At 31.4% G+C, this 25,129-nt stretch overlaps 2 protein-coding genes across 5 annotated transcripts; one reads left to right on the top strand and one right to left on the bottom strand.

The window, feature by feature from the left end:
• The first annotated feature begins 12,265 nt into the window (after nt 1-12,265).
• Nucleotides 12,266-15,187, top strand: LOC133312432 (protein SAWADEE HOMEODOMAIN HOMOLOG 2-like). The gene is made up of 9 exons (XM_061513620.1): nt 12,266-12,389; nt 12,811-12,896; nt 13,004-13,049; nt 13,236-13,305; nt 13,816-13,879; nt 14,264-14,315; nt 14,450-14,593; nt 14,677-14,796; nt 14,880-15,187. Exons 1-9 carry the CDS (start codon nt 12,333-12,335, stop codon nt 14,937-14,939), a joined length of 699 nt encoding a protein of 232 aa, XP_061369604.1. The 5' UTR covers nt 12,266-12,332; the 3' UTR covers nt 14,940-15,187.
• A 2,918-nt stretch (nt 15,188-18,105) lies between these two features.
• LOC133312411 (casein kinase 1-like protein HD16) lies at nt 18,106-25,129 on the bottom strand. 4 transcript variants are annotated; one of them, XM_061513588.1, is made up of 16 exons: nt 24,429-25,129; nt 23,944-24,078; nt 23,785-23,858; nt 23,613-23,682; nt 23,474-23,529; nt 23,299-23,370; nt 22,365-22,459; nt 22,192-22,258; nt 21,972-22,110; nt 21,684-21,902; nt 21,444-21,586; nt 21,187-21,361; nt 21,009-21,099; nt 20,698-20,855; nt 20,410-20,598; nt 18,106-20,322 (listed from the first exon to the last, which is right to left on the bottom strand). In XM_061513588.1, exons 1-16 carry the CDS (start codon nt 24,801-24,803, stop codon nt 20,263-20,265), a joined length of 2,118 nt encoding a protein of 705 aa, XP_061369572.1. In that variant the 5' UTR covers nt 24,804-25,129; the 3' UTR covers nt 18,106-20,262. The 4 variants fall into 4 exon arrangements, with proteins under 4 accessions (XP_061369572.1, XP_061369573.1, XP_061369571.1 ...); XM_061513589.1 differs by having other exon boundaries at nt 21,444-21,574; nt 21,981-22,110; XM_061513587.1 differs by having other exon boundaries at nt 18,107-20,322; nt 21,981-22,110; nt 22,192-22,262; nt 22,354-22,459.

Raw genomic sequence — 25,129 nt, 5'->3', positions numbered from 1 at the left:
TTCATACTTACGTTATTACAACACCTGACATTTGACATCTCCAATAAGTATTAAGTAAATTGTTGGTTAATGTACTAAAAAAAAAGTAAATTGTTGGTTAAGGGACTCACAACTTAATTTTTTGCTTACAAAAATAAGTTAAGTCTATTGATTTATTAATTGATAATATCATTAATCAGTAGATAGACAATATACTTATGACATCTTTTCCTTTATAACCTTTTATGATAATTTTTATAGTTGTTGGTTACAAAATGATATTAAGTGAGAACAATTGATTTGATTTTTGATCCAATAACAAAAAAAAAAAAATGGTTGTAAGAAGTCGCAAGATAAAAGAGATTGTAAATATAATTTCTTGTAATCAATATGTATAAAGTGTACGAATCTTTTAAGTGCAGAAGTAATATTTTCATGTAATTCTATGTGATTCTATCATTAGGAAAAATTATCAAATGATAGTAGCTCGGTTAGTGTCATGAAGCTGAGCATGTGGAGAGGAGAATATGTATTCGATCCTCTTCATTATTATCTTTGAGAGGGTTTAAACTTTAAAGCCTTAATCTCGTTGCAAAAAGATAAACCGATTGTAATATGTCCAAAAAAAAAATCCGTGTGTTACAAAAATATATTCTTTTACCAAAAAAAGAAGAAGAGATATTGGTAAAAATAATCATGAAAGTAAGAGTAATATAAATAAATTATTTTTTATCACATTTAATAAATGATACACCGAGCTGCTCGCAATGAAAATGTTTTCTCTTTTTTGTGTGATAGTATGTCCATCATATTAATAATATAAAAAAAAACCTTATTCATGCACGAATTTGACGGAATACTCTGAGATGGAAAGAGATTTACCTCTTCTCTACCTTCCCTGCATATGTTGGTCACTGCATCCACCTCCCCAGATGTCTTATTTTTTAGCCGACATTTTTTTTAAATATTGCCAAACATTCTTGAGAAAACTGTGTTCAAACCAAATATAATATTTTTATCATCTTATAAATTATTTTCTCCCCATGCATTCATGACTGTCACAATATCAAGCGAATTTTCTTTGAATATACACTACTTTAATAGTTTCAAATTCAAATCAACTAATAAGTGCATAATGTTAAAAATAGCAGTTAAAAATAGATAATGATTCATGAAAAATGTCTAATTCACAAAACACAATCGTATTTGCTACTCAAACTGACAACTTACAAATTTGACACAACATTTATCATCAACTAATTATTTTTAGAAATATCATATCAAAATGCACCCTAAGACTATCATTTGATTTAAGGGTTCGCTTTTTCTGCAATTACTTCATATAAGTTATCTGTAGTAAGTCAAATACGACGTTGTTTTGGGATGAAAATCATGGTGTTTTTGTAATTTTAATTTATTTGAGGGTTATAATAGTTTTTATATTTATAATTTTTTAAGATTTCAATATCAAAATGATGTTGTTTTGAAAAAAAAAATGAAGATAACTTATCTACAATAACTGCAGAAATATTTTTTCCTTGATTTAAATATTAATTTCTCCCTGCTGCGCATGATGCATGCATACCATGCTCCTTCCCCACACCTCAAATGAAATATATTAAACGCCTAATTACCTTTTTTAATTAAAAAAAGGAAAAGTGTGTCATTTTAAATGACATAAAGTTATGTCATTTTAAGAGAGAGACAGACACAGAAAAAAAAAATTGAATTTTAAATTAAAAAAAATCATCAACTTTCTCTCTCCCATGATTTTCGTTTTTTTGTGTCTATTTCTCTCCTAAAATGACATAGCTTATGTCATTTAAAATGACAAACACCAAACCCTTAAAAAAAATGTAAACATTCTGCATTTTTTTTTTTTAATATTTCTGCATTGCTTTTTCAGCATCACATGTTTTACAAAGCAAGCATCTAAAGTTTGGTAACTGAACGAGTAAATATAGATATAAATAAATGGTGCTTTCTATTTAAAAATTTTATAAGTTTCAAAGGGAATAATTACTATTTATATGATAAAAAAATCACAAATAATATTTATATCTAAAAGATTATATAAATTTAAAAGGGGATGATAGCTCATCTTAAACCCTTCCTCACTCCACGAGGCACGAGCTTCATATTAAAGTGCTCCAATAACAAAAATTTATGCTTGCTTGAATTATATATTACACATTGCTGATGTTATTATATACTCAATGATTCAGTTAAGCTACGTCATACGATCACCGTGGCCCATATAGTTTATTTACCGATTCATGCAGTATAATATGAACACGTACGATCGACGACACTATAAATTTTAAACAAACATAAGATTCGATCATGAATCATTTTTATTTGTTTTACGAAAAGTAAACGTTTGATCAAGCCATCTTTGTAACACTTCCGTGATTTTCCTTCGTACTCTCTTTTAATAAAGACTATATATTCAACGTCTAACAATGAACGATCAATCATCGTAAATAAATTTTTATAGAAGTTTGTCCTTACACCAAAATAAAAATAAGAATTCTTATATCAAATATTGGTCATTTATTTGCTTGTATTATCTAATAAATTAGAATTATTAAATATAAATGACCAAGATTGAGAGTATAAATTACACTGATATAAAATGATCATGACCCATTTTTTTATATTATATTTACAAAGTTAAAAAGGAATTTTAATAATTACTATTTATTTATTAATGAGTGATTGTTTTGTTTATTATAAATGGCTATTATTTTCATTAAAGATATTCTTATTTACTGATATATTATAATGGTTTTTTGAATATTTGTGTGATCATTTTTAATAATTTTCTTTTTATGTTTGTTGGATTTTTTTTTTCCTTTAACTTTCACTCATTTGAATTTTCCTTTTATTTGTCTCCGTTACAACTAATATTTGGGTACGATATGAAATTCTCAATAAAGTTTATGACTGATTTGAAGAATGTCTTTAGATTCAGGCAATTGTAGAATATATAAACAGTAAATTCATTTTTGCTCGACTCAACATATTTTGTTATTTTTTGTGTAATTACATTTACTTGTTTTAATTTTTTTGTCCAAGTAGTGATGGGGTTTATTATGATTTTTTGTTATCATTTGACCATTATTGAGTAATATTCAGTTCAAGTCTCTCCAAGTCTTGGAGAGGAGTTGGCCCAAGAGATACGTTACAACTTCCTAGTGTAGCAGTCACATGAAGCAGAGGGAGTAGGGAGATCAAACAAAAGCCTCAAGAATCATTCAACTTACTTATGTGGTTGAAGGGCAAATTCAACATGCCAAATTGTATCTTATCTCAAAATAGATATAGACCATTGATTATTAGGATTTTAAAATGTTGATTGGTTTATCATTATCCTTATCTTTATATTTATCTTTAGGGGAAAGAAATTCCCTTATTTTAGATAGTTATGTATATCTATGATTACAAATTCTGATTGACTTGTAATTGTCTTTTTAGAAAGGCATACATCAATGAGAAAAGCATACTTGACTTTTATACATAAAAATAAATATTTGTGATATCTTATGTTTCTTTAGAAAATTAATGGGTATTATAAGTTTAGCTTTATTTTTTTGTTAAATTATTAAATATTAAATATAATATACACTACATAAATTAAAAATATTATTTAATATCAAAACATGCCGAAATCTAATAGAAGGCCAGGGTTTGAGGGATTTTGTGCTTTATCTTTTCTGATTTTGACTTGAAAAACCTGATTAGGGCGACTTGTGCCAAGTTACACATTATTCATACATTTACTTATGTTTAATATATAATGATTAAGGCTAACTTTGTTTGGTTAATCCGATCAATTCATTGATGGCCACCAAGTATGATGGTCTTAATAATGATTCTAATGATGATAAGGCAGGTATGTGGAACAGTGATCAAAATGTTATTTTTTGGCAAAAAAAAAATTCAAATGTCACACGAACAGTACTTTTTACCAAATTGTCGTGTGTCATGATTCGCTACGACTGGTAGTGAATTACGTTCGCCAATGATTTTGTGACACATGACACACTTTCGCAGAAAAAAGCTGACATGTCATAATTCGCTAACAGTTGTAGCAAATTTGGCCTGCAATATGGCCACGTGTCACGAAATTATTGGCCACGAAATTCGCTACCAGTAATAACGAATTATAACACGTGACAGTTTCGTAAAAAGTATTGTTCGCGTGACATTTGGATAAAAAATTTACCAAAAAATGACCCTTTGGTCACTTTTCCCAGGTATGTTGTGTGTATCTTATTATAACCTCATAAACTAACTTTAATTTTGGGTGTAGTTTTTGTTGTATTAACCACATTTTTTTATGTAATTTATTATTCTTTACACTGAAATCAAATTGGTTATTGAGCAATAAAATTTTAATGTGTACCAAAGTTGTTTTTGTAATAGGATCATCTTTTTATTAATGTTACGGTGAGACAATTTTTACCTTAACTCATTTTTATAGTCCTCTTATTAATAATGTATTTATATTTCCGGCCCTTTATATAGAATCTTAGACATTGGAGTTAAAAGTTATAAAAGCACAATTCAAGCAAACTAGCTGACATCTGTGTGAACTCAATGAACAGAAGGTTTATAACTATTTGCCATCACTGCGGGGTTTTTTCTTATATTTTCTTGCTAAAATTTCAAAATTACCACAAAATTGCTTTTGTTACGAAAAGAACCATATAAAATTGACTTGTCTTGAAAGCATAGTACACCAAACATCATTAATGTCCTTCACATAATTACAAGGTCACAACTCCACATAAAGGAAAATGGAGACTCACACGAACCTGTTACTGACACACTGAGAATGTATTGTTTTGGTTCTCTTATCCTCACAGCCATACCAACCACCGGTTTTAAGCATATCTTGATCCATTAATTTAGGGTGGATACGCACACTGTTGAACATGTTGTTAGTGTATAGATCCCCATCACCATCACCATCCACTTTCTTCATATGGTTACTCCACCACGATCCAATCCCTTCGCTCTATTTTTTTAGACTAATGTCAATAATTAATTTGTATGAATGCGTCCTTTTTATTATTTTGGTCCTGCTTATGAAAGTATTACTTGAATTTAGCATTTATGAGTTATGAGGCTAATATTTTGTACAACCACCTAGCAGTAATTGCTGCCGACCAGTGGACAGTTGCATGACAAACCCTGGTTAGAATTGTCAAATTCACCATCATAGACCACCATAGTTGGTTAGGTGAATTATAAATTTCTTTTCAAAGAGGTGTTTAATATATATATATATATATATATATATGGAAAAAAATATTTAATGTTATTTTAGATAATTTTGTTTAATGTTCACCGAAACGACATCGTTTGGGGGTTTAAAAATTAAAAAATTAAAATGATAAAGATTATTATAACCCTAAAATAAATTAAAACTACAAATACATCATGATTTTTATCCCAAAACGACGTCGTTTCGGTGAATATTAGACAAAATTGTTTAAAGTAACTTTAGGGCATGTTTGGTGCATAATATAAGATAAGGGCTGATAGTATAAGACCTGATTAAATTTTAATAATATCCAGCGTTTAATATGATATTGTATAAGATAATATACTCCAGTATTATAAAAATTAATATATTAAAAAAATTATTTTAATATATTAATATTGAAATGATATATTAGTTCTTGAGAATTGTACTTATAAGCAATATTAATACATTAACCCCTTATTAGGCCTAATCTCACCCCCTTAGGCCTGATTAAGTTAGACATCATTTTGATGTATTAAGAGGTTCTGTTGTATAAGCTTATACTATACGATGGTCACACCAAACAACTGAAAATGTCATAACGTATAGTATAAGCTTATATTATCAAGCCTTATACATCACACTAAACAAGCCCTAAAGAAAAAATGAACTCATATATATATATATATATATATATATATATATATATAGGAATGTTATATTTATAAACTTTTTGTTTACAAACTCTTACAAACTATACTAAGTATGACCGGTCATACTTAGTGTAATTTATAAAAAAAAGTTTGTAAACGGATCTTTCTCATATATATATATATATATATATATATATATATATATATATATATATATATATATATATATATATATATATATATATAGGGGTAAACATTTATACGGCCGCTTTAGATAAAGTTATCGACAACTATCCCAAAAACAACGTCGTTTTGACTAATGAAGGGTGTTTCTGTAATTTTTGGTGAATTAATGAAAGGTATTTCCGTAATTTTGTTTATTTTTTTATCATATGCATTTTACCGAAACACCCTTCATTAACTCACCTTAAATTACAGAAACATCCTTCATTAATCATAACGACGTAGTTTTTGGAGTAGCAGTAGATAACCTTATCTAAAGTGGCTGTAGAAATATTTTTTCCATATATATATATATATATGTTAACGAATGGTGTTTCTATAATTTTGTTTATTTTGTTATCATATATATTTTACTGAAACTCCCTTCATTAATTCACCTAAAATTACAGAAACACCATTCAATAGTCAAAACGACGTAATTTTTGGGGTAGCTATAGAAATATTTTTTCCAAATATATATATATATATATATATATATATATATATATATATATATAGGGATAAGATCAACTTACACCAGTGTAAGAATAACAAGTCTTACACCAAATCTTAATCGTTAATTTTCGTCAATCTAATGATTATAATTTATTGGGTCATATTAATTAATTAATTATTACTTTCTAATAAATTATAACTGTTAAATTAACGAAAATCAACGATTAAGATTTGGTATAAGACTTTTATTCTTACACTAGTATAAGTTGATCATATCCCTATATATATATATATATATATATATATATATATATATATATATATATATATATGAGGAATTATATTCTTATGTTACTTAAGATTCATCTCTCATGTTACACTCGCAGAAAAAGATGTGCCTTTTTTTATAAAAAAAAATTAGTTGGGCCCACTTAATTTATCCCACAACATAAGATAATTTTTCTCTTATAATATGAGAGAAGTAAAATCCTATATATATATATATATATATATATATATATATATATATATATATATATATATATATATATATATATATATAAAAGGAATGTTATATTTACAAACTACTCTAAGTATAACCGATCATACTTCAATCAAAAGTGTATGACCAGTCATACTTAGTGTAAATTGTAAAAAAAAAAGTTTGTAAATGGATCGTTCATCGTATATATATATATATATATTACAACTTTTTAAGAAATTAAAATATATTTTATTTATTTATTTTAATGTAAACAATTCTTTTAGTGATAGAGATAGTGTATAATCATAAACGAGTTTCTTAAAGATATTTTTCTTCTCTTAATGTTTCTTAGTATTACTGAACATATATTTTTAAATATTTTCATCATCAATTTGAAATTCTAAAATATGAATAAATTTTTAAATAATTTCATATTGTGTTTAAGATTTCACTCACGATTTTATTTTTTAAAGTTTCAAAGCTAATATAAAAATTTAAAGCGATATATTATTCTACCTATCTTTTTTTGTCTATCTTTGGCTATTACTCTTCAACAAAATCTTAACAGGAGAGAAAAATATAAAAGTACTAATAATATTAAAGAGAAGAAGGCATAGATAAACAGAAAAAAAAGTGTATAAAAAATAACATGTCCCAAATTTAAAATTAAACGCTGATTACGTTGAGAGTTAAAAAATAAATAAAGAATACCAAAAATAAATAAATAAAATTGAAAGGAACATTCACATTAAGATAAGTTAAAATATTACAAATATTAATATTTTAAATAAAAAAAGACATTATAATTTATCCTAATTCTTTGCCACAGTTAGCTTATAGATTCATCTCTCACTAATGTCTGTTCCTGGGCGAGAGTGTTAGGGGAAGGACTTTACTAGTTGTGCTTCAGGTGTTTGGTACTGGTGAAATTTTTTTTTATCAGAAAAATGTGATTATTAGGGATCTGCAGGAAAAATGAGTTAGATAGAAAAATTAAACAAAAGTTGTTTAGTTAAACAAAATATTAGTAGAAAAATTGAGTGGAATTTTTGAATCTATGTTTGTTTGAAGATAAAATATTGATGGGAAATTAGACTGAAATTATAAAATAACCCTTTACAAAATAACCCTAATGAGAACTAATGTTGAAGTCATCAAAGTATAGTTTTGTCATCTCTCATGTTCACCTTTTTCACTTACCTAGCTATCACTCAAATACCACTCTCCAAGTAGGATTTGAGCACCATGTTTTTGGTCCAATTTTGCATACAAAGTTCAATTGCTAGGCAAATGGGTTAGTTACGCAAATTTTTAAATATCCTCTATCAAACATGGACAAACTAATTACCCACTTCCAAATGCCTAACAATATTTTAAGATGTCATCTACCAAACACACTTTAAAGGAAATAGAAATTCGAAATAGGGCCTGTCTATGCATAGTATTTATTTATGACAGCCCAAATTTTTTAACAACTTAAAGATTAATCAAAAAAGTCTTTTACCATCTTATTGACGACGATTCAGCCATGTTTGATCCACTAATAAATGATTATTCTGATTTTTTTTTCCAGTACAGGTATCAGAGTCTTTTATTAGTTACAGACTATTTTTAATAAAATTTGAAATTAATATTTTGGTCTATATATTATCTATTTTACTTTTAATATAATTTCAATTATTTTTTAAATCAATCATTATATTTACAAACATTTTCAAAATAGTTTGCATCATTAATCAAAATTTATTGGTTAACTTAATCAATGTTTCTTTGTCTAGTATTTTTTTTTTGTATCGTGCTTATTTATTTCTCTAAAATGTCTTGCAGACGCTTGTAACAAAATTTTTTATGAGTATGTGTTTGATTTAGACCCAAAGGGTCTAGTCCAATAATATCTTAAAAGATCCAAAGACAAAAACTCAGTTACACGATTTCGAGATAATAACTAAAGTGTCACATTTTTTACAAAAATTTATTTGAATGTCAAGTCTTTGTAAATTTTTTTCAAAATATCACATCATCTAACTCCGTATAACACCTGGCGAGTTAGGTGTGGATACGTGATAGAAAATGTATAGCCACGTGAGCTGCTGCGAGATTACGTGGCGTCAAATATGCTATGCAACATAACATATTTAGCTTGCTTTCTGACACGGGCAAACGTGTTATGCAGCATAGCATGTTACGTGTGTGTCATAAAATAATTTAAATTAATATACACTAAATCAAACTAAAATAATTAACAAACATAAATTATATTTAATTCATTAACACTCTTAAGTTAAATTACATTACTTAACGATTCAAAAATAAATTAACATAACTTAAACTAAATTAAATAAAATTAATTAACACTTCTAAAAATAATTTACATTAAAATAGACTAAATTAAACTAAAATAATTAACAAACATAAATTATATTTAATTCATTAACACTCCTTAATTAAATTAAATTACTTAACAGTTCAAAAAAATTTAACATAACTTAAGCTAAATTAAATGAAATTAATTACATTCCAAAAAATAATTAATTAATAATTATAAAATAATTTAAATTAATATAGATTGAATTAAACTAAAATAATTAACAATCTTAAATTTAATTTAATTCATTAACAATCCTTAATTAAATTAAATTAAATTACTTAACAGTTCAAAAAAAACTAACATTACTTAAACTAAATGAAATGAAATTAATTACCACTCTCAAAAATAATCAATTAACAGTTATAAAATAATCTAAATTAATATAGACAAAATTAAACTAAAATAGTTAATTTAAATTATTTTATAACTATTATTTATTTATTTTTAGGAGTGTTAATTAATTTAATTTAATTTAGTTTAAGTTATGTTATTTTTTTTTTGAACCGTTAAGTAATGTAATTTAATATAGGAGTGTTAATGAATTAAATGTAATATATGTTTGTTAATTATTTTAGTTTAATTCAGTCTATATTAATTTAAATTATTTAATGACACACACGTAATATGCTATATTGCATAGCACGTTTGACGTCACGTAATCTCGCTGCACTGCGCAATGGCTTACGTGACCATGCATCTTCTGCCACGTGTCCACACCTAACTCGTCAGGTATTATAGGCTCAGGGTGGCATTTGGGGGAGGGGGTGGTATTAAGGTAATTTTTTGCAACAAGTGTGGCACTTTGATTGTTGTCCCCACAATTTCAGAAATACACAATTAAGCATATAGCGGCACATGACTCGTAGTAGGAGTATTCGTGATATGGATTGGATTGATTTTGGAAGCACAAATCATATGATCCAATTCCTTTGGTCTGACCATGTAATCATTCATTCGGTTTGGACTTTTTTTCAAATTCGATCTGATCCAATCCAATTTTTTTCGTTGTGGATTGGATCGATTTTTGGTTTTTTAAAAATCCTAAAATTTGTTTCATGCAGATAACATCTTATATATATATATTGGCTTTGTAAAAAAAAATTGAAATACAAAAGCATCAGTAAATGATAATATAGTTTTTTGGGGCAATGAGATATGAAGCTATACGCAGATGAAATGATGTGACTAGATTTTTTCTTGGATTTAGTTAATGTGTTAATGGATCTTGGGTTTAAAAATTTTTTGGCTTATGATTGAGGAAAGAGGCAGAGGGAAATTAATATATTGGGTCGGTTTTCATTAAGCAATCCGAAAACTGATCCAATCCAATTAAAAGTTACGATTTTTTTTTTTTTTGGTTTTTCCGTTTTCGATTTAATCGGTTATCGATTTTTCAGTTCGGTCACCGCAATTTGAATCGGTTTAGATCGATTGATGAACACCCCTAACTCATAAATCTCTCTAATAGTCAATTACAAAGAGACATGTGTGAAATTCCAACTAAACTATATATCATGGCTCGCCAAAGGCATTTTGCAAATGAAAAAAATACATGTTATTTTAAATGACTTGAGTTATGTTATTTTATAGATATAAAGAAATTTGAGTTCTATTTAGAGAAAAATAAAGACAAAAAAAATAAAATATATATATGACTCTCATTTCTTTATATCTATAAATTGACACACACTTTTCCCTTTACAAATATCACAATCTATCAATAAAAATGCATGTTATCGTACCAAGTCATCATAACAAAATAATAATCAAGATGTCGTTATTATAAAGGGTTTTATAAGAGTTATGTTGTAGAAAAAGTGATTGTGTTATGTTATAGAGATTCGTTTTACGCGTCGAAGTTTTTTTTTTTTGTTCGCTACGACCCCACAAAATGTTGTGTGTGTAGGAAATTTTTTGTGATTATGTTATGATCATTTTTTTTTAATTTACTTAAACTTATTCGATTAAATACTAACTTGGGGATTGGACTACTTTGTAGATACCCCATCTCTCCAAGTCAAAATCACCATCCCACAACTGTGTGGTCCGACCCATTTCCTCTTGAACTCACCCGGGTTTTTTTTTTTTTTTATAAACAGGTTCTTTTATTCAATAAGTACATTGCAATACTAATTTTTTTATATGTTGAAATATAGAAATTAAATTAACAATGTCATAGCAGAAAATAATAATAGAAATTATTTTGACATGAGTAAGTTCAAAAGGAAAAATCTATCAGGACTGAATTAAAAAAAGTAAAAACTATAGCAACTAATATTTTAATTAATTTCATGTGACAAGTTATTGCATACATATTTTATACATAATTAATTGAGCACATAACATGTGCGTAATTCATAACGTAACAATTGCGTACATTCTTTATACGCCGTCAGTTACACATCAGATTTATGCGTAACTAATTGCATTATTTATACAAAATATTTTAAAAAAATTATTAATTGCGTAATTTGTTATTTAAATTATAATATTTAAATATTTTTCCTTATCACTCAGATTGAAGTATCATAAAATTAGCTTATAAATAAACATTTATTGGTTTAAATGGAAGTTGAAGTTAACTTTTCTGTATTTTTTTAGGAGTCAGCTGTGGTCAACTTTTATAATAATTTATTTTTTCTAAAAAATTAAAAATAAAAACTGTCAGGGAAGTAAATGAAAATGACAAAAAGAGATGCAGGTGGCATACGAAGAATGAAACTCATTTCTTATTCTTAAAAAATAGAACACGGTAATAATTTACCTTTCAATTAAAAAAATGGAAAAATAGAAGAACAAAAAAAAAAAAAAGAGTTGCTAGGGTTTTAATTTAACTGGTCTTGGGTCCGCAGTGGAGAATTTCAATAATAAAAAAAAAAATTAGGTGTTTGAGCAAAAGGGACGAACTTTAAGTTGATGGACCGCTTACGTCCTCGGAACAGACCTGTGTTTTCTGGATTTACAAATGCTGAGGTATTATTATTGTTATGCCAATGTTGTTTGGGTTTTGATTGATTAACCCTTTCTTCATCGGCTAAAAAAATGGGTCTTGGAAGACAAGAAGAAGCATTATATGTAATTTGAAAGCATTTGTTGTCCTTTGTTGATTTTTTTTTTTTTTTTTTGTCTCTGAATGCAATCACGTGTTCCCTGGTTTAATAATGTTTCTTATTTTATGTCTCAAGAGTATTTGATGATACTTATGTTACTTAGATACTTGCAACTTCAATTGCTTTTTGTTGGTCTTTGTTTTGTTTTATTAGGGTACCAAGTTTTTTATATAATAAAGGTAGTGTCTGAATTTTTGTGAAGGTTTATAGATGGGTTTGTGTTTTAGCATGTGCTGTTGTTCTCAACTTATAATGATTTGAACTTGCTGTACCCTGACAAACAGATTGATAAAATGGAGAAATTGCTAAGGGAATCAAATGAGCGATCATTGGGCCGGGAATTTTACCAAAACCTTGCTAAAAGTTTCAAGTGAGTTTTGCTTTTCAATGTTTGTTGGTTTCTTTTTTTCTGGTAGTAAATGATGACGCTTATGTTGTCATTGAGGAGTTGTGTTTTGGAATGTTATGTTTCTGCAGCCGTTCCTCTGGTCGTGCTGGGAAACCTATCATAAAATGGATAGAGGTTAATGCATTTTCTCAACTCATATATTTTATTTCTTAAATCTCCAGAACACCATCTTTCACATACTGTTACTTCGTTTTTTCTGATATTGGAGAGTTTGTTTGTCTTTGTGGCTTTTTAGTTCTGTATTATTCTTTATTTTTAAAGCATATTTTAATTATTCCTTTATTTTGGGGAAAATTTTAGATAGAAAATTGGTTTCAGACTAGGCTTCAAGACTCGCCACAAGTCCCTAAAGACCTTGGATGTAAGGAAGGTGAGACTTCTTGCATGCCTTGAGGTTCTTAGCATACTTGGTACTTATGCTGTCTAGCATTAAAATGATCAACTTGAGATTATTTCAATAATATACTTGCAGTGTCTAACGTTGCTGCTTTAGTCTGTGGTAGATAGCCTAGTTTATGTTTGATGTGTCTGGGGTCTATGACTCTATGTTGCATTTTTTTTATTCAATATAATTGCTTTAAAATAATGACACATATGAAATTTTATAACATGGCTTTTATGGTAAGCTGCTTTATGGTGTTTGTAGCATGTTTAATAGAAGAAAACAATGATACTGAAGATGAGGAAGTGACTTGGCAGCAATGAAGGGAATATGAAAACAATATAACATGGCTCTTCTTGAGCTCTTTCTCACTTTCTATTTTCCTTTTCTTATTTGTTTGGTACCCTCGTGTTTATAGATATTTTCGAGTCAACATCTAATCAATGGTATCAAATGAGCTCATATTGTGTGATTGTGCTTGAAATGATTGCCTTGCAGGAGAAATTATCCGAGACCCATCAAAGTTGGAATTTGAAGCGAAGTCATCGAAAGATGGAGCATGGTGAGCACATATCCAGTATCGCAGATTTGCATTTAGCTTAATTTCTGGCTGATTCAATTCATTAGTCATGCTATGTCACATAATTTTGATCCTCAATTGCTGCCATTACCTATTTTATTTCCTCTATTTTTCCCTCCCCGCTAAAATATTGTGGGTAGTTTAATTTTGTTTTTGATTTTGAACTCCACTTTTCCTACTGTTTTTAAAGGGGAGTGAGTGATATTCAAAATAATAATAGCTGATCTTCAAAAAATTTACTGTTCTTCTTTCATTAAATTTTGTGCAATTTGCAATTTGGTCTAGTTGCAGACATACAGGCACAGTATTTTTGGCAATAACTTGTTCCAATCAGTTATATATAATCTTCACAAATTTCTGCTGCAGGTATGATGTTGAGACATTTCTAGCTCACAGGTTTCTTAGCACTGGCGAAGCTGTAAGTTTTAATAATAATCATGATGTTCATAGCTTACTGCTGCAAGACTTGATATTGGATTTGATAAATTGATTTGCCCCTAAAATGGGGTTACAAGATTTTGCCATCTGATACAGTTCTGCCTTTTGTTAAAGGAAGTCCAAGTCAGATTTGTTGGATTTGGAGATGAGGAAGATGAGTGGATAAATATAAAGAATTCAGTCCGACAACGCTCTATTCCTTTGGAAAACACAGAGTGTTCCAACCTGAAAGTTGGAGATCCAGTCCTGTGTTTACAGGTGATTTAGGCTGAAGTTTGCTTACCAAAGTATTGTTACAGGACATCACTATATTTAACTTAACAGTTTCAATTGGGTTTTAGGAGAGGAGAGATCAGGCTATTTACTATGATGCTCACATTGTAGAGATCCAAAGGAGAATGCATGATATCAGAGGGTGCAGGTGTCTCATCTTAATTCGGTATGATCATGATAACAGTGAGGTGCGTATCATTTCTGCATTTGGTTGTGTTAACCATTTCACGTGTAATTCATTACTTTTCAATGTTATATTTTCCATTTTCAGGAAAGAGTTCGCTTGAGGAGACTATGCCGCTTAGGTGTATTTGGCATCAATCCATTTTGACATTCCAGATGGGCAAGTAGCTTTCCAACAGTTAGCAACAACTTGGACATTTTGAGTATGCAAATTTAATAGCTGAAATATGCATGCCCACCCCCTCTCCCTCTTTTGGTTTTTGGTTGAGAGTGAAGAAGCTATATAAGTTGAAAGGTGAATATTATAGTTGGAAAATATTTGACTTTTGGAAAATATAATAGTTGTAATTCATATCCTTTTTTTGTTATTATTTAGTACTTAGTAGAAAAGGGCAGTGGACGATAAAACAACTAAAGATCAGGTTTATAACTAGGGCAGTGTTTTCCTATAAAAATGGGAAATGCCCTACCTTTGAGTGCGGTTTGAACTATTGATTTACGTAATTGGAAGTAACCATTCGGCAGATTTGGATTCTTCTATATCCACTCACGCGGTACTTCATTGTGCGATATATAAAAGAATTCTACTATATATAGAAGATCCACCTGTATAGATATTATCATCTACATCCAGAAAAGAGACACACTGGAAAAATAAGATACCGAACCATCATAAAGAGACATGTATTTCATCGAAGGCTAGAAGTACCTCACCTAAAAATCTCCGTTCCTGATGATGTTTACCACTAGTGCTTTTATAAGCTATATCTAACGGTTATCATTTTAGCGCAGCAGTAAATTATATTCTTAATCTTGACTATTGATCTTATTTATGTTTTATGATTTTGATTTATTAAATATTTAAGCCATTAGATGTAAATAAATCAATGACTGACTAAAATTTGGTATAAGATTTGTTATTCTTACACCAGTGTAAGAATAATCTGCTCTCATTAACAATTAAATATATTTAAAATATATTAATTTCAACAACAATTCAAATTACAATTGAACCATTAAATTATAATCTGATTTTTTCCCTAGTTAAATCACCAATCCAGTTTCCGAAATATTGCTAATTAGAGATCTATTTTAAGATGATAACGGTTTCCAATATACAGTTCGTAAGGAATTAAAACAACAGCACATCAACCAAATTTGGCTTGTACACTTTTTTTGGGGGGTGGCGGGTTGGGGGCTTGTGTACTTCAACCTTTACTCCAAAAATGTTTCCGGTTTACAATCTTCAATTTGACTCGTTGTGAGTTTAGAAGATCATAAAAAGATTTTTGAACTAAAAAAATATAAGTAGACACCCATTAAGTGAACTGTTGAAAATGAGAGCTCTTAAGCATTTGTTTAGATAAGTTTTCGAGTATTTGTTGAATGTTGATATTACAACAATCTGTTAAAATTATTAAATGTAATTAATGAAATTATTGATAAGTACTATGCTCGGGGGAAAAAGGGTGTAATAACAGATTAATACCCATTGAAAGAATATATTTGTCATACAATTTGCACATGACATACAAAATTAGTGTAGAAATCTCAAATGAGTAAATAAAAAATAAAGTTTCAATTTTGGATAATATCAGAATTAAACGAAAATTTTATTTGAGTAAATAACTGACGGACGGAATCAAGAATTCAGTTGTTATTCCTTTTATTAAATATTTAAAAAATTTATTTTGACCGAAAAATTAAAAAATCGTGTGAACCTTTTCAAATCATAAGGTATTAAGTAACATTAAAAAAACTTTAGATATTAGCACATAAAACAAAATCAGATGCTCATTTTACTTTTCATTTTTATGTCCAAGATGCTTAAAGTTTGTGCTTATCCAAGAAGTTAGACTTGATGTATATATTGTTGAGATATATAAAACCATTAATATAACCTCACCCAATAGCTTAAGCTTTTGGGTTGAATTGGTTCTTTACATGGTATCAGAGCTTCGGGGGTTCGATCCTCACTGCCCCAACTTTCTCTCGCGCAGGTAGGTGGGCCTGTACATTGTCCACCCTTTAAGTCCAGTGGGCTCTCGTGTGAGGGGGCTTGTTGAGATATATAAAATCATTAATATAACCTCACCCAATAGCCTAAGCTTTTGGGTTGAATTGGTTCTTTACATATATAAAGACTAAACCAATAGCTACTACTATGAAATAAATTTTAAGATTCAAAGGTCAACGAAAACAGCAATTTAATTAGAAATTGCTTGGACCAAATACAGTATGGGCTGGCTAATGTGTACTTGGCCAAATCACATGCGGTTGATGGAGAAGGCCTTTGGGACGATCAACTTTACGGGCTTGAGGTTGTAGTTGATGATGCGAGGACTCTGGTTCTCCTTTGGCGCGATGATTTAAACTGGGGGTACCTGCGATGACACTCTGACGCTCAAGTCAATATCAATTAGCAGGAGTATGTGTATTCTTACTGAATTAGATGATCATACTTGGGCATGTACCCTCTGTTTATATAATAGTTGTGATGCCGCCTTGTGAAGGCGGTATGGCCTCTGATTGGCCATTTTGGGGTTGCAGGTTCTGTCTGTGCCGTAATAGCCTTATCTCTTAATGTCAGGCTACTTTGATAGAATAGTGGCAAGTGCTATCCTCTGTCTATTCGTTTAAGGGCGCGGTGTACCTTTGTCAGTTCCTGTATTGGCTTCCTCATCTCTGAAGTTATATTAAAGGGCGATTTTGTGCGCAATGGTATCCTCGCGCCATGCTTGTGCGCGATTTGAGTCATCGCGTCTTATACTAGGCTTTAAGGGTTTTGGATCTTGTCCTTGTGTGTGTGGGCTTTTAATGGATCTACCATATTTTATTCAGATCAGAAATCAAACTGAATATTATGTAGTGTAAAAATTAGCCTTGTCAGCTCAAAAAATTCAAGAGCTGGTAGGACTGCAAGGCTCCCCTCTATTTGTCGAAAAAAAAAAACTTCATACGCCAGGAACACCAAATTTAGTGTTTTCTTTTATTAAATAGGAAAAAAATTAAAACTTTAAAGGAAATATTAAAAAAAATGAATAAAAATGGGGAAAAGTTTCCCATTTAGTAAAAAAAAACATCAGTTTGATCATTGATGCTCTCGGCATATTAAAGTTTTTCTCCTCTTGAAACCATGACAATGCCTATTACATAAAATATTAAAGATTAAACAATGGGCGATTGTACCCGTAACTTCGCACCCTGTCTACCTCGTTGAATCATGCACCCATCATTACCAGACCTTGGATTGATCAATAGAAGTCTAACAAAATAGGTAACTCGAAAAAGCATAAAAACGAAGGTGTCAAATTCGTACACAAATTGATGCAAACGTTACATGTAATTTAATACACACCGACTATGAACTAAGGATGCTTTTTCCCAATGGCATCCATCAATATATTCTTTAATCCAGCCAAAAAGTCGGTAAGCAACTTTCACATCCTAGCTCAACTAAAGGCAAGCTGGCTCGGTTTAGTGTATTGATATCATTACGCCATCCCGAATATCTTGTGTTATAAAGCATATCTGGAAAAGCTTTTCTCAAATCAAGGATCCATCTTACAGTACCTTTCATGTTTCTTTGTAGCAGAAAGCTGATATCGAGCACGGTATTAAGTTGCGTGACAGGAACAATGAATTGGAAAACCTTGCAGCTGATGCACAGAAGTCAACACTAAGAGAGAGAGAGAGAGAATCCTGTTATACAGTTCGTGCAACTACTTAGAGGTCTCAGATTTTTTTTCTTAAAAAAGAAAAAGATGACAGACAACATTGAAGGATAATCGTACCAACGTCACAACTTCACATGGAAGCACAACTATTTCTCTATTTGATCTCCAACTCAGTAAAAAATAGTTGTAATAATGTGACATTTAAAATACCGTAATTTTGACAAAGCATTAGAAGAGAACATAACAAATTGAAGCCATCCGCCGTCGGATTCAATTACAATCCCTCACCCTAACACATACGGTAAATAATTCCAAAAACACCAGTTCCTTTAACAGCTTCAGATTTCCTTTGACACATGGGTTGCTCCAGCATTATAATCATGGTCTGGACCAACCAGGAAAATCTGCAAGTTACCAGTCACAGAAGTTAAATGAATTATCCAAACAACCTGAGTTTCTATTGAGAAGAGAAATGCAGATTAAGTAACAAATGTTAGGAACTGACGCTTAGTGCCATCAGGCCAAAAGAACATCAAATGATTCATCCATATAGAGCATATCTAGATCAAACTACGAGAACATCTTAGCTGCACAGAATAAGAAATTGAAAAAAAAGAGCTGCAGAATCAAAATACTGCTTCATATGTCCAAGTAAACTCTCAAGTAATACAAAAGTCAATAATGAAGAGGTACAGAAGTTATTACCTAAGATGAGCTTCCCAGATAGTCAACTTCTCATAAGAATCAAAAGTACATCTTGCAATGTTGGATGTTAGAAAAAGAATCAAACAAAATAAGCACCCAATCATGTAGAACCCATCATGCAGACTTCAGATAGTGGAAGTAAAAAGTGGCTAGAACAATACAGATTTAATTTTCAGAGTCATTATCTGCAAAATAGATGGCAGTTATTTGCAACTGCTAGTAACTGAACTTATGCTTACAAGGCTCCCATTCGTACACAATCATATAGATTGACACATGTAGATGACACGATTTTCCAAATTGAAACAATCATGGTAAAGTATTAAATAATTAGCAAACTGACAGCGCAAAAACAAAATTGTCAAAAGCAAAAGAAACAAATAAAAAAAGATGATCACAATTCTTTAAAAGAGAAATGAAACTAAAGCATTCTCATCCTTCATTTCAATCAGACTAACCCCATTTACATTTCATGAGATGAACCCACAAACCAAATACACGGTTGGGGGTAGCTGAACATAATATATAATTAACACGTAAAAGACAACAACGAATAATAATAATAATAATATTGGGATTACAATAATTAAACAATTACAAACTGCTGCCATAGCATACAACTTTCTGTCTTATAAGGTCAAATTCAGGCATTGACAAGCCCAGAAGTAGCTTGAAGTCAAAAGAGGTAGGGATAAAAAGGGCTAATTACAAGGCTGCACTGCTTAAAATGTCCAGTTCCCATGGAAAAATAGGTTGCATATTTGCAAAATACCATCAATAGACAAAAAAAACCTAACCTGTGCACATGCCTTTAATATAGTAATAACTGCTCAGATCTGTACAAATTTATATCAAAAGATCTAATTTTGCTCATAAATCGTAAGCCTTTTTGACACAGTTGAAATACGGTGCACAGATTTTGTATCATACGATATGTGATGGCGACCATAAAGAAAGGTCTAGCATACATCAATGTTGAACTGCATAGTTTAGAAAATTTGTCAGACTGGATCTTCAGTTCCCAACTGGAAGATGTAAGGGCAAGAGGTCAAAATGATGTCAGCTGTAATCTCAAAAAAAATCAGCAATTTATGAAACTGTTCTCCCATAACAAATAGATGCAATATAGAGGTTCTTTGCCCATTTTTCCTGCAAAAACAAAAAATCAAATATAAGCATGTATGATCATGGAATGACAATGAATATTGAATACAGGAAAATTAGTACACAATTTACCTTGACATGAGTACTAGGAAAAGCAGATGTGCGGAGTGTCTCTTGAGTTTCATCAGCTGGCTTTCTTCTAGGAACACTAAGAACAAAAGCAGCTTGGTCCCATGTTGCAGCAGTTGAGGTGATGCGGTGACCGCTATCCCATCGTCGATGAATGCCTTCACTGGGATACAGGAAATCAAGTTCCACAACCTAGAAATAAGTTTAGAGAGAAAATAATATATCATCAGAGAGAATTCCTCAGTGCCGGAATGATTTTTAATCAAAAATATTTTTTAAAAAAAGCAAGACCTGGTCTGAAAAACCAGCCCCTCGGGACATAATAATTGCCCATCTAGTGCCAGCAGTGGCCATAGCAGTGACGTAAAATCCTTCTCTCCATTTTTTGTTGATCCACTTAAATGGAAATGAATCACTGACTTTATAGGATTGCTGTAAGTACTGGGTCCCTAAAATGAACCATCCAACAGTATAAGTGAGACAACAACTTAAACACAGCATTACTGGTCAAATTATGCAAAACAAGTCATCATCAAAAGTCAAGCCAACTATCCATTCCGAATACACAATATCAGAGGAATGTAGGTTTCAAGGACATTTACCTTTAGACATTACAACCAATGAGCACCCATTATTAGCTCCAGCTACGGCACTAATGTAATAATTCTTCTCCCACTGTTCCATAATCCATTCCTATAAAAACAGATTTGTGAGTTAGTCAGACATGATATCACCAACATCAGACACATAATGCCATAACTGAAACATAAGTTAACCAACCTTGTTAAGAAAGTGGGACGAGAGTTGATAAACTTGTGCAGTGAAACCAGTGCCAGCATCCATAATGAGTGCCCAAAGATTAGAACAAGATGCCACACTGCTGATGAACAAACCATCTTCATTTCCTTTCTCAATGTGTTGGGACAGCCGCATATCAGCAACATTGTAATGATACCTACACCAAAAAAATAAAAATTTTAAACTCTTTGACTTTTTGAAATCAACTGCAAAAACTTATTTAACATCAGAAAAAAAACCTTTGCTTCATTGGTCGACGAGCATTGTAAACACTAATCCATTGAGTTGCTGGCATTCCCATTCGCACCTTCTTCTTTGGTTGTTCATCATCATCCTCTTCCATGGTCAATCGCCCTCTCTTATGTCCAACCTGACATATAAGCTTCACAACACAAGCCCCAAAAAATGGCAGCAAGAGTCAGGCAATTAATCTGTAAACGATAAAAAGAAAATTCTATATTAATAATATCATTAAGTACCTTTTGAGCACCCTCAGTGTTTATTGGCCTGATGTCTGGATTTGGACCCACAATTCCATCGAAAAGGGATATATATTTTGCATAATTTGGTTCTTCATCAAACTTCAAATTCACTACATATTCAACAAACTGCCGGAAAGGTTGAGGACAAAAGCAACACAAAGCTTCTGGAGAAGTGGCCATCTTTTTCTTGCAGACTTGAAATCCTTTATTTTCTCCCTATGACAAACAATTTCATTAGAATCATATTTTATATTTTTATGTAATACTAAAATGACTATTTTAAACAATGATAACCTGAAATCCTTGCCAAGGTAGCCGACCACGAAGAAGGAAGACAAGTGTGTAAGCAAGAGATTCCAAGTCATCTCTCCTGCTACCTGTTCTACCAAGATGAGCATGCACACTAGCATAACGAACTGTGCCCCTGTAAAAAGAGTATGGTATACATTATCACTCAAAAGCCAGACATTGACTACTGTTTAAAGAAATTAAACCATTAACTCACCTAAATACATCTGGGCGTTGATCATAGTCAACATGAAGGCCAGTTGAACTATCACGCCACCGAGTTGCTGTGTGGAAAATGAGAGTGATATGAGTAGTGATATTATGAGAAATTAGGCAAATTTGATTGACAATTGAAAAATCAAAGGTTCAAGAGTACTATGGTATATTTACCTAATCCAAGATCAACCAGAAACAACTTCTTCTCATCAGGAGTTCCAGGGGGGCCAAGCAAAAAGTTCTCCGGCTTTACATCACCGTGCACATATCTGCAATAATGAAAGCAGAATGATGACATGTTCTTTGCAACAAAATGTGATCAATATATACTAGAATCCATGCAGTAAAATCATTCAAAATATATATATGCTGATGATACTATTCTAACTTACATTGGCACGGTATGATAAAGCAATAAATAATAATCACTAAGTATTTACTATTTAATTATTAAGGGAAGGGGCAGAACAATGAAAATTCTTTTGCGGGTGCAGATTATACATGATATAGCAAACTTTCCTTTCTTCTGACTGGAAACATGATATAATAATTTCCTCAAGATATATAAATTTTCAATGGATCAATTTCAAACAGGTGTCCATGTGTATGAGTACATTCTAGGTGGAGTTGAACAGGTTTGTGCCATAGACCATAATAAATGGAACTTGGATTTGTTACTGCTCTTGCAGTCTGAACTAATGTGAAATTTTCGGGGAGGTCTGACTAACACAAAAATTGTTAAATTATGGGTAAAAAGAAACTGCACTTCCACAATATTCAATTTAGTAAAACAGTGCAAGCAAATCTTACACAAAATACAGAAGAGTCAAATTCGAAGAATAGTTTCAGATTTAATGGTTCCAAATTCATTTTATAGAAATATATGTTGATCAACCAGAAGAATAAAACACAATGCTCTTTCATTGTGTCACCAAAAGGCAACAACAAATGATTGGCCGTGTTTCTCTCACATGCAGAATAGAGAGAACACCAAAATGACAACATATAGTGAGACCAGACAGGAAGCATTCTGAACTGTATCCAACCCATTAAAAGAAAAGAAAATCCAGGTATAAATCATCAGCATAATCAGGAAAATGAGAATCACCCTCTAGAATGCATCTTCTCTAATATGGAGATAGCCTCAATTGCGATACATGCAACCATTTCAGTCGACATCCTAAATCCAAAAAAGAAGTGGTAAAGGTTAGCTATGTATATTGAGCACAACATTAACAAAGATAAGATGCATTACATTTCACTAAAATTTCTGAGATACTTACGTGTGTGAGTTGTTATTCCAAACATCCCATAGACTAGGGCCAAGAATATCCATGACCTGTATGCAATATTATGTCACAAAAACATTCAGACACAACCACAAGCCCCCATTCCTCTATCAAAAATTTTATGAGTACATACCATAATATAGTAGTCACCTTGCCGTCCCTTGTAATGAACTCGTGGAACACCGTGACTACCACCTAGTGCACTATAAGATATAATCATGGCAAAGTTAGCACTTAATATCCATAATTAAGTAAAACCTAAGCAGAGCAACTCCATCCTGTGGAAAGAAAGATAGTCGACTCACTTGTAAACCTGCCACTCATATGGAGGTCCATAATTGCACCCCTTGCTGCTTCTATGCTCAAATTTTAAAGCTACCTGCAGTTATTGGAGCAATACGTGGATAATAAGAAATCCAAGATGTGTAAGTCAAACACAAAAGAGCAACAAACTAACACCGTACCTCAATAGCGGCCGAACCAGTTCGTTCACTAGAATTTGTAGTAGCTCCTGCACGCCGACCAACATAGACTTGTCCAAATCCTCCTTTCCCAAGTTTTCTCTCAACTCTGTATAACGGGGAACAACCAACCTGGACCTGTTATGAAGAAAGTACAAAACAGATTAACTTTCCAACATATGACAGAATCTATTTGCATCAATACGCTAAGTGGTACATATAATCTCTATCTAACTCATCTAACGCTGGAAACATTAAGTTCTTGACTGAAGAAAAAAAAATCCAATAATCAAACAGAACAAGTTAAGAGCGAAGTAGCAAACTAGCATTGCTTGTCATGCAACCAGTCTAGTGTTCCACTACCGGTAAAAAAAAAAACAAGAGCCAACCAAGCCATGCATAACATAGCTTCGCTTTTGTGAATTTCTTCTAAACTCAAAGAACAAAGAAAATGCAAGAAAGAGAGAAACTCTTGAAATCAAAACCACCTTCTCAGGAAGTGGAGCGGTGCTGCCATCGTCTTCGGCACCCGGAGCCTTATCGGCGCTGCGGCCACCACTATCATACTCATCCATGGCTTCCTCCTCCAAAACCCTAACCGGCTCTCCTTGCTCGTCTTTCAACTCTCTGGCCCTGGCTTCACGAACGGCACCGGCGTCGTCGTTGTTCACAATATGACCGATTTCATCTGCAGCGATCGCGTTCTTCTGCCTCCGATTCCTCTTGGTCTGAGTAGCAGCGGCGGAGGTTCTCCTCCTCCGGCCGGCTCCGACGGCCGCCGGTGAGTGAGGTCGGGTAATCGGATTCGTATTAGCGTTATCTAACAGGCGGTTTCTGCGAGGTCGGGTACGCAGCTCAGGCATGGTAAGGGTTGTGGTGTTGGCCCATGAAGAAGATGGAGATTCATGAAGGTTCCAGAATCATCGATCAGTGCAGATGATGAAGTTTTTGAATAACAGAAGATGAAGAATGTGTTAGCGATTGTTATATAATATAGGATGAAGCGAAAATTAGGGTTGAGATGAGAGCAAATTTTTGAGATCTATGGAGGGAAACGAAAAAGAAAATGATTCTAAGTTGTTGATTTCTAGTACAGATACAGAGACATACATGGTAGAGGAGATAGAGAGAGACTAGAGAGAGAAAGAGAAGTGTTAGCTTTGTATTTTCTTTCCTTTTTTTCAATTAT

Source organism: Gastrolobium bilobum, unplaced genomic scaffold (assembly GCF_033153095.1).
Source record: "Gastrolobium bilobum isolate Gb01-03AN ecotype WA unplaced genomic scaffold, APGP_CSIRO_Gbil_v1 utg3492, whole genome shotgun sequence".
NCBI classification, from domain to species: Eukaryota; Viridiplantae; Streptophyta; class Magnoliopsida; order Fabales; family Fabaceae; genus Gastrolobium; species Gastrolobium bilobum.
This window is presented reverse-complemented; position numbering and strand designations above follow the sequence as displayed.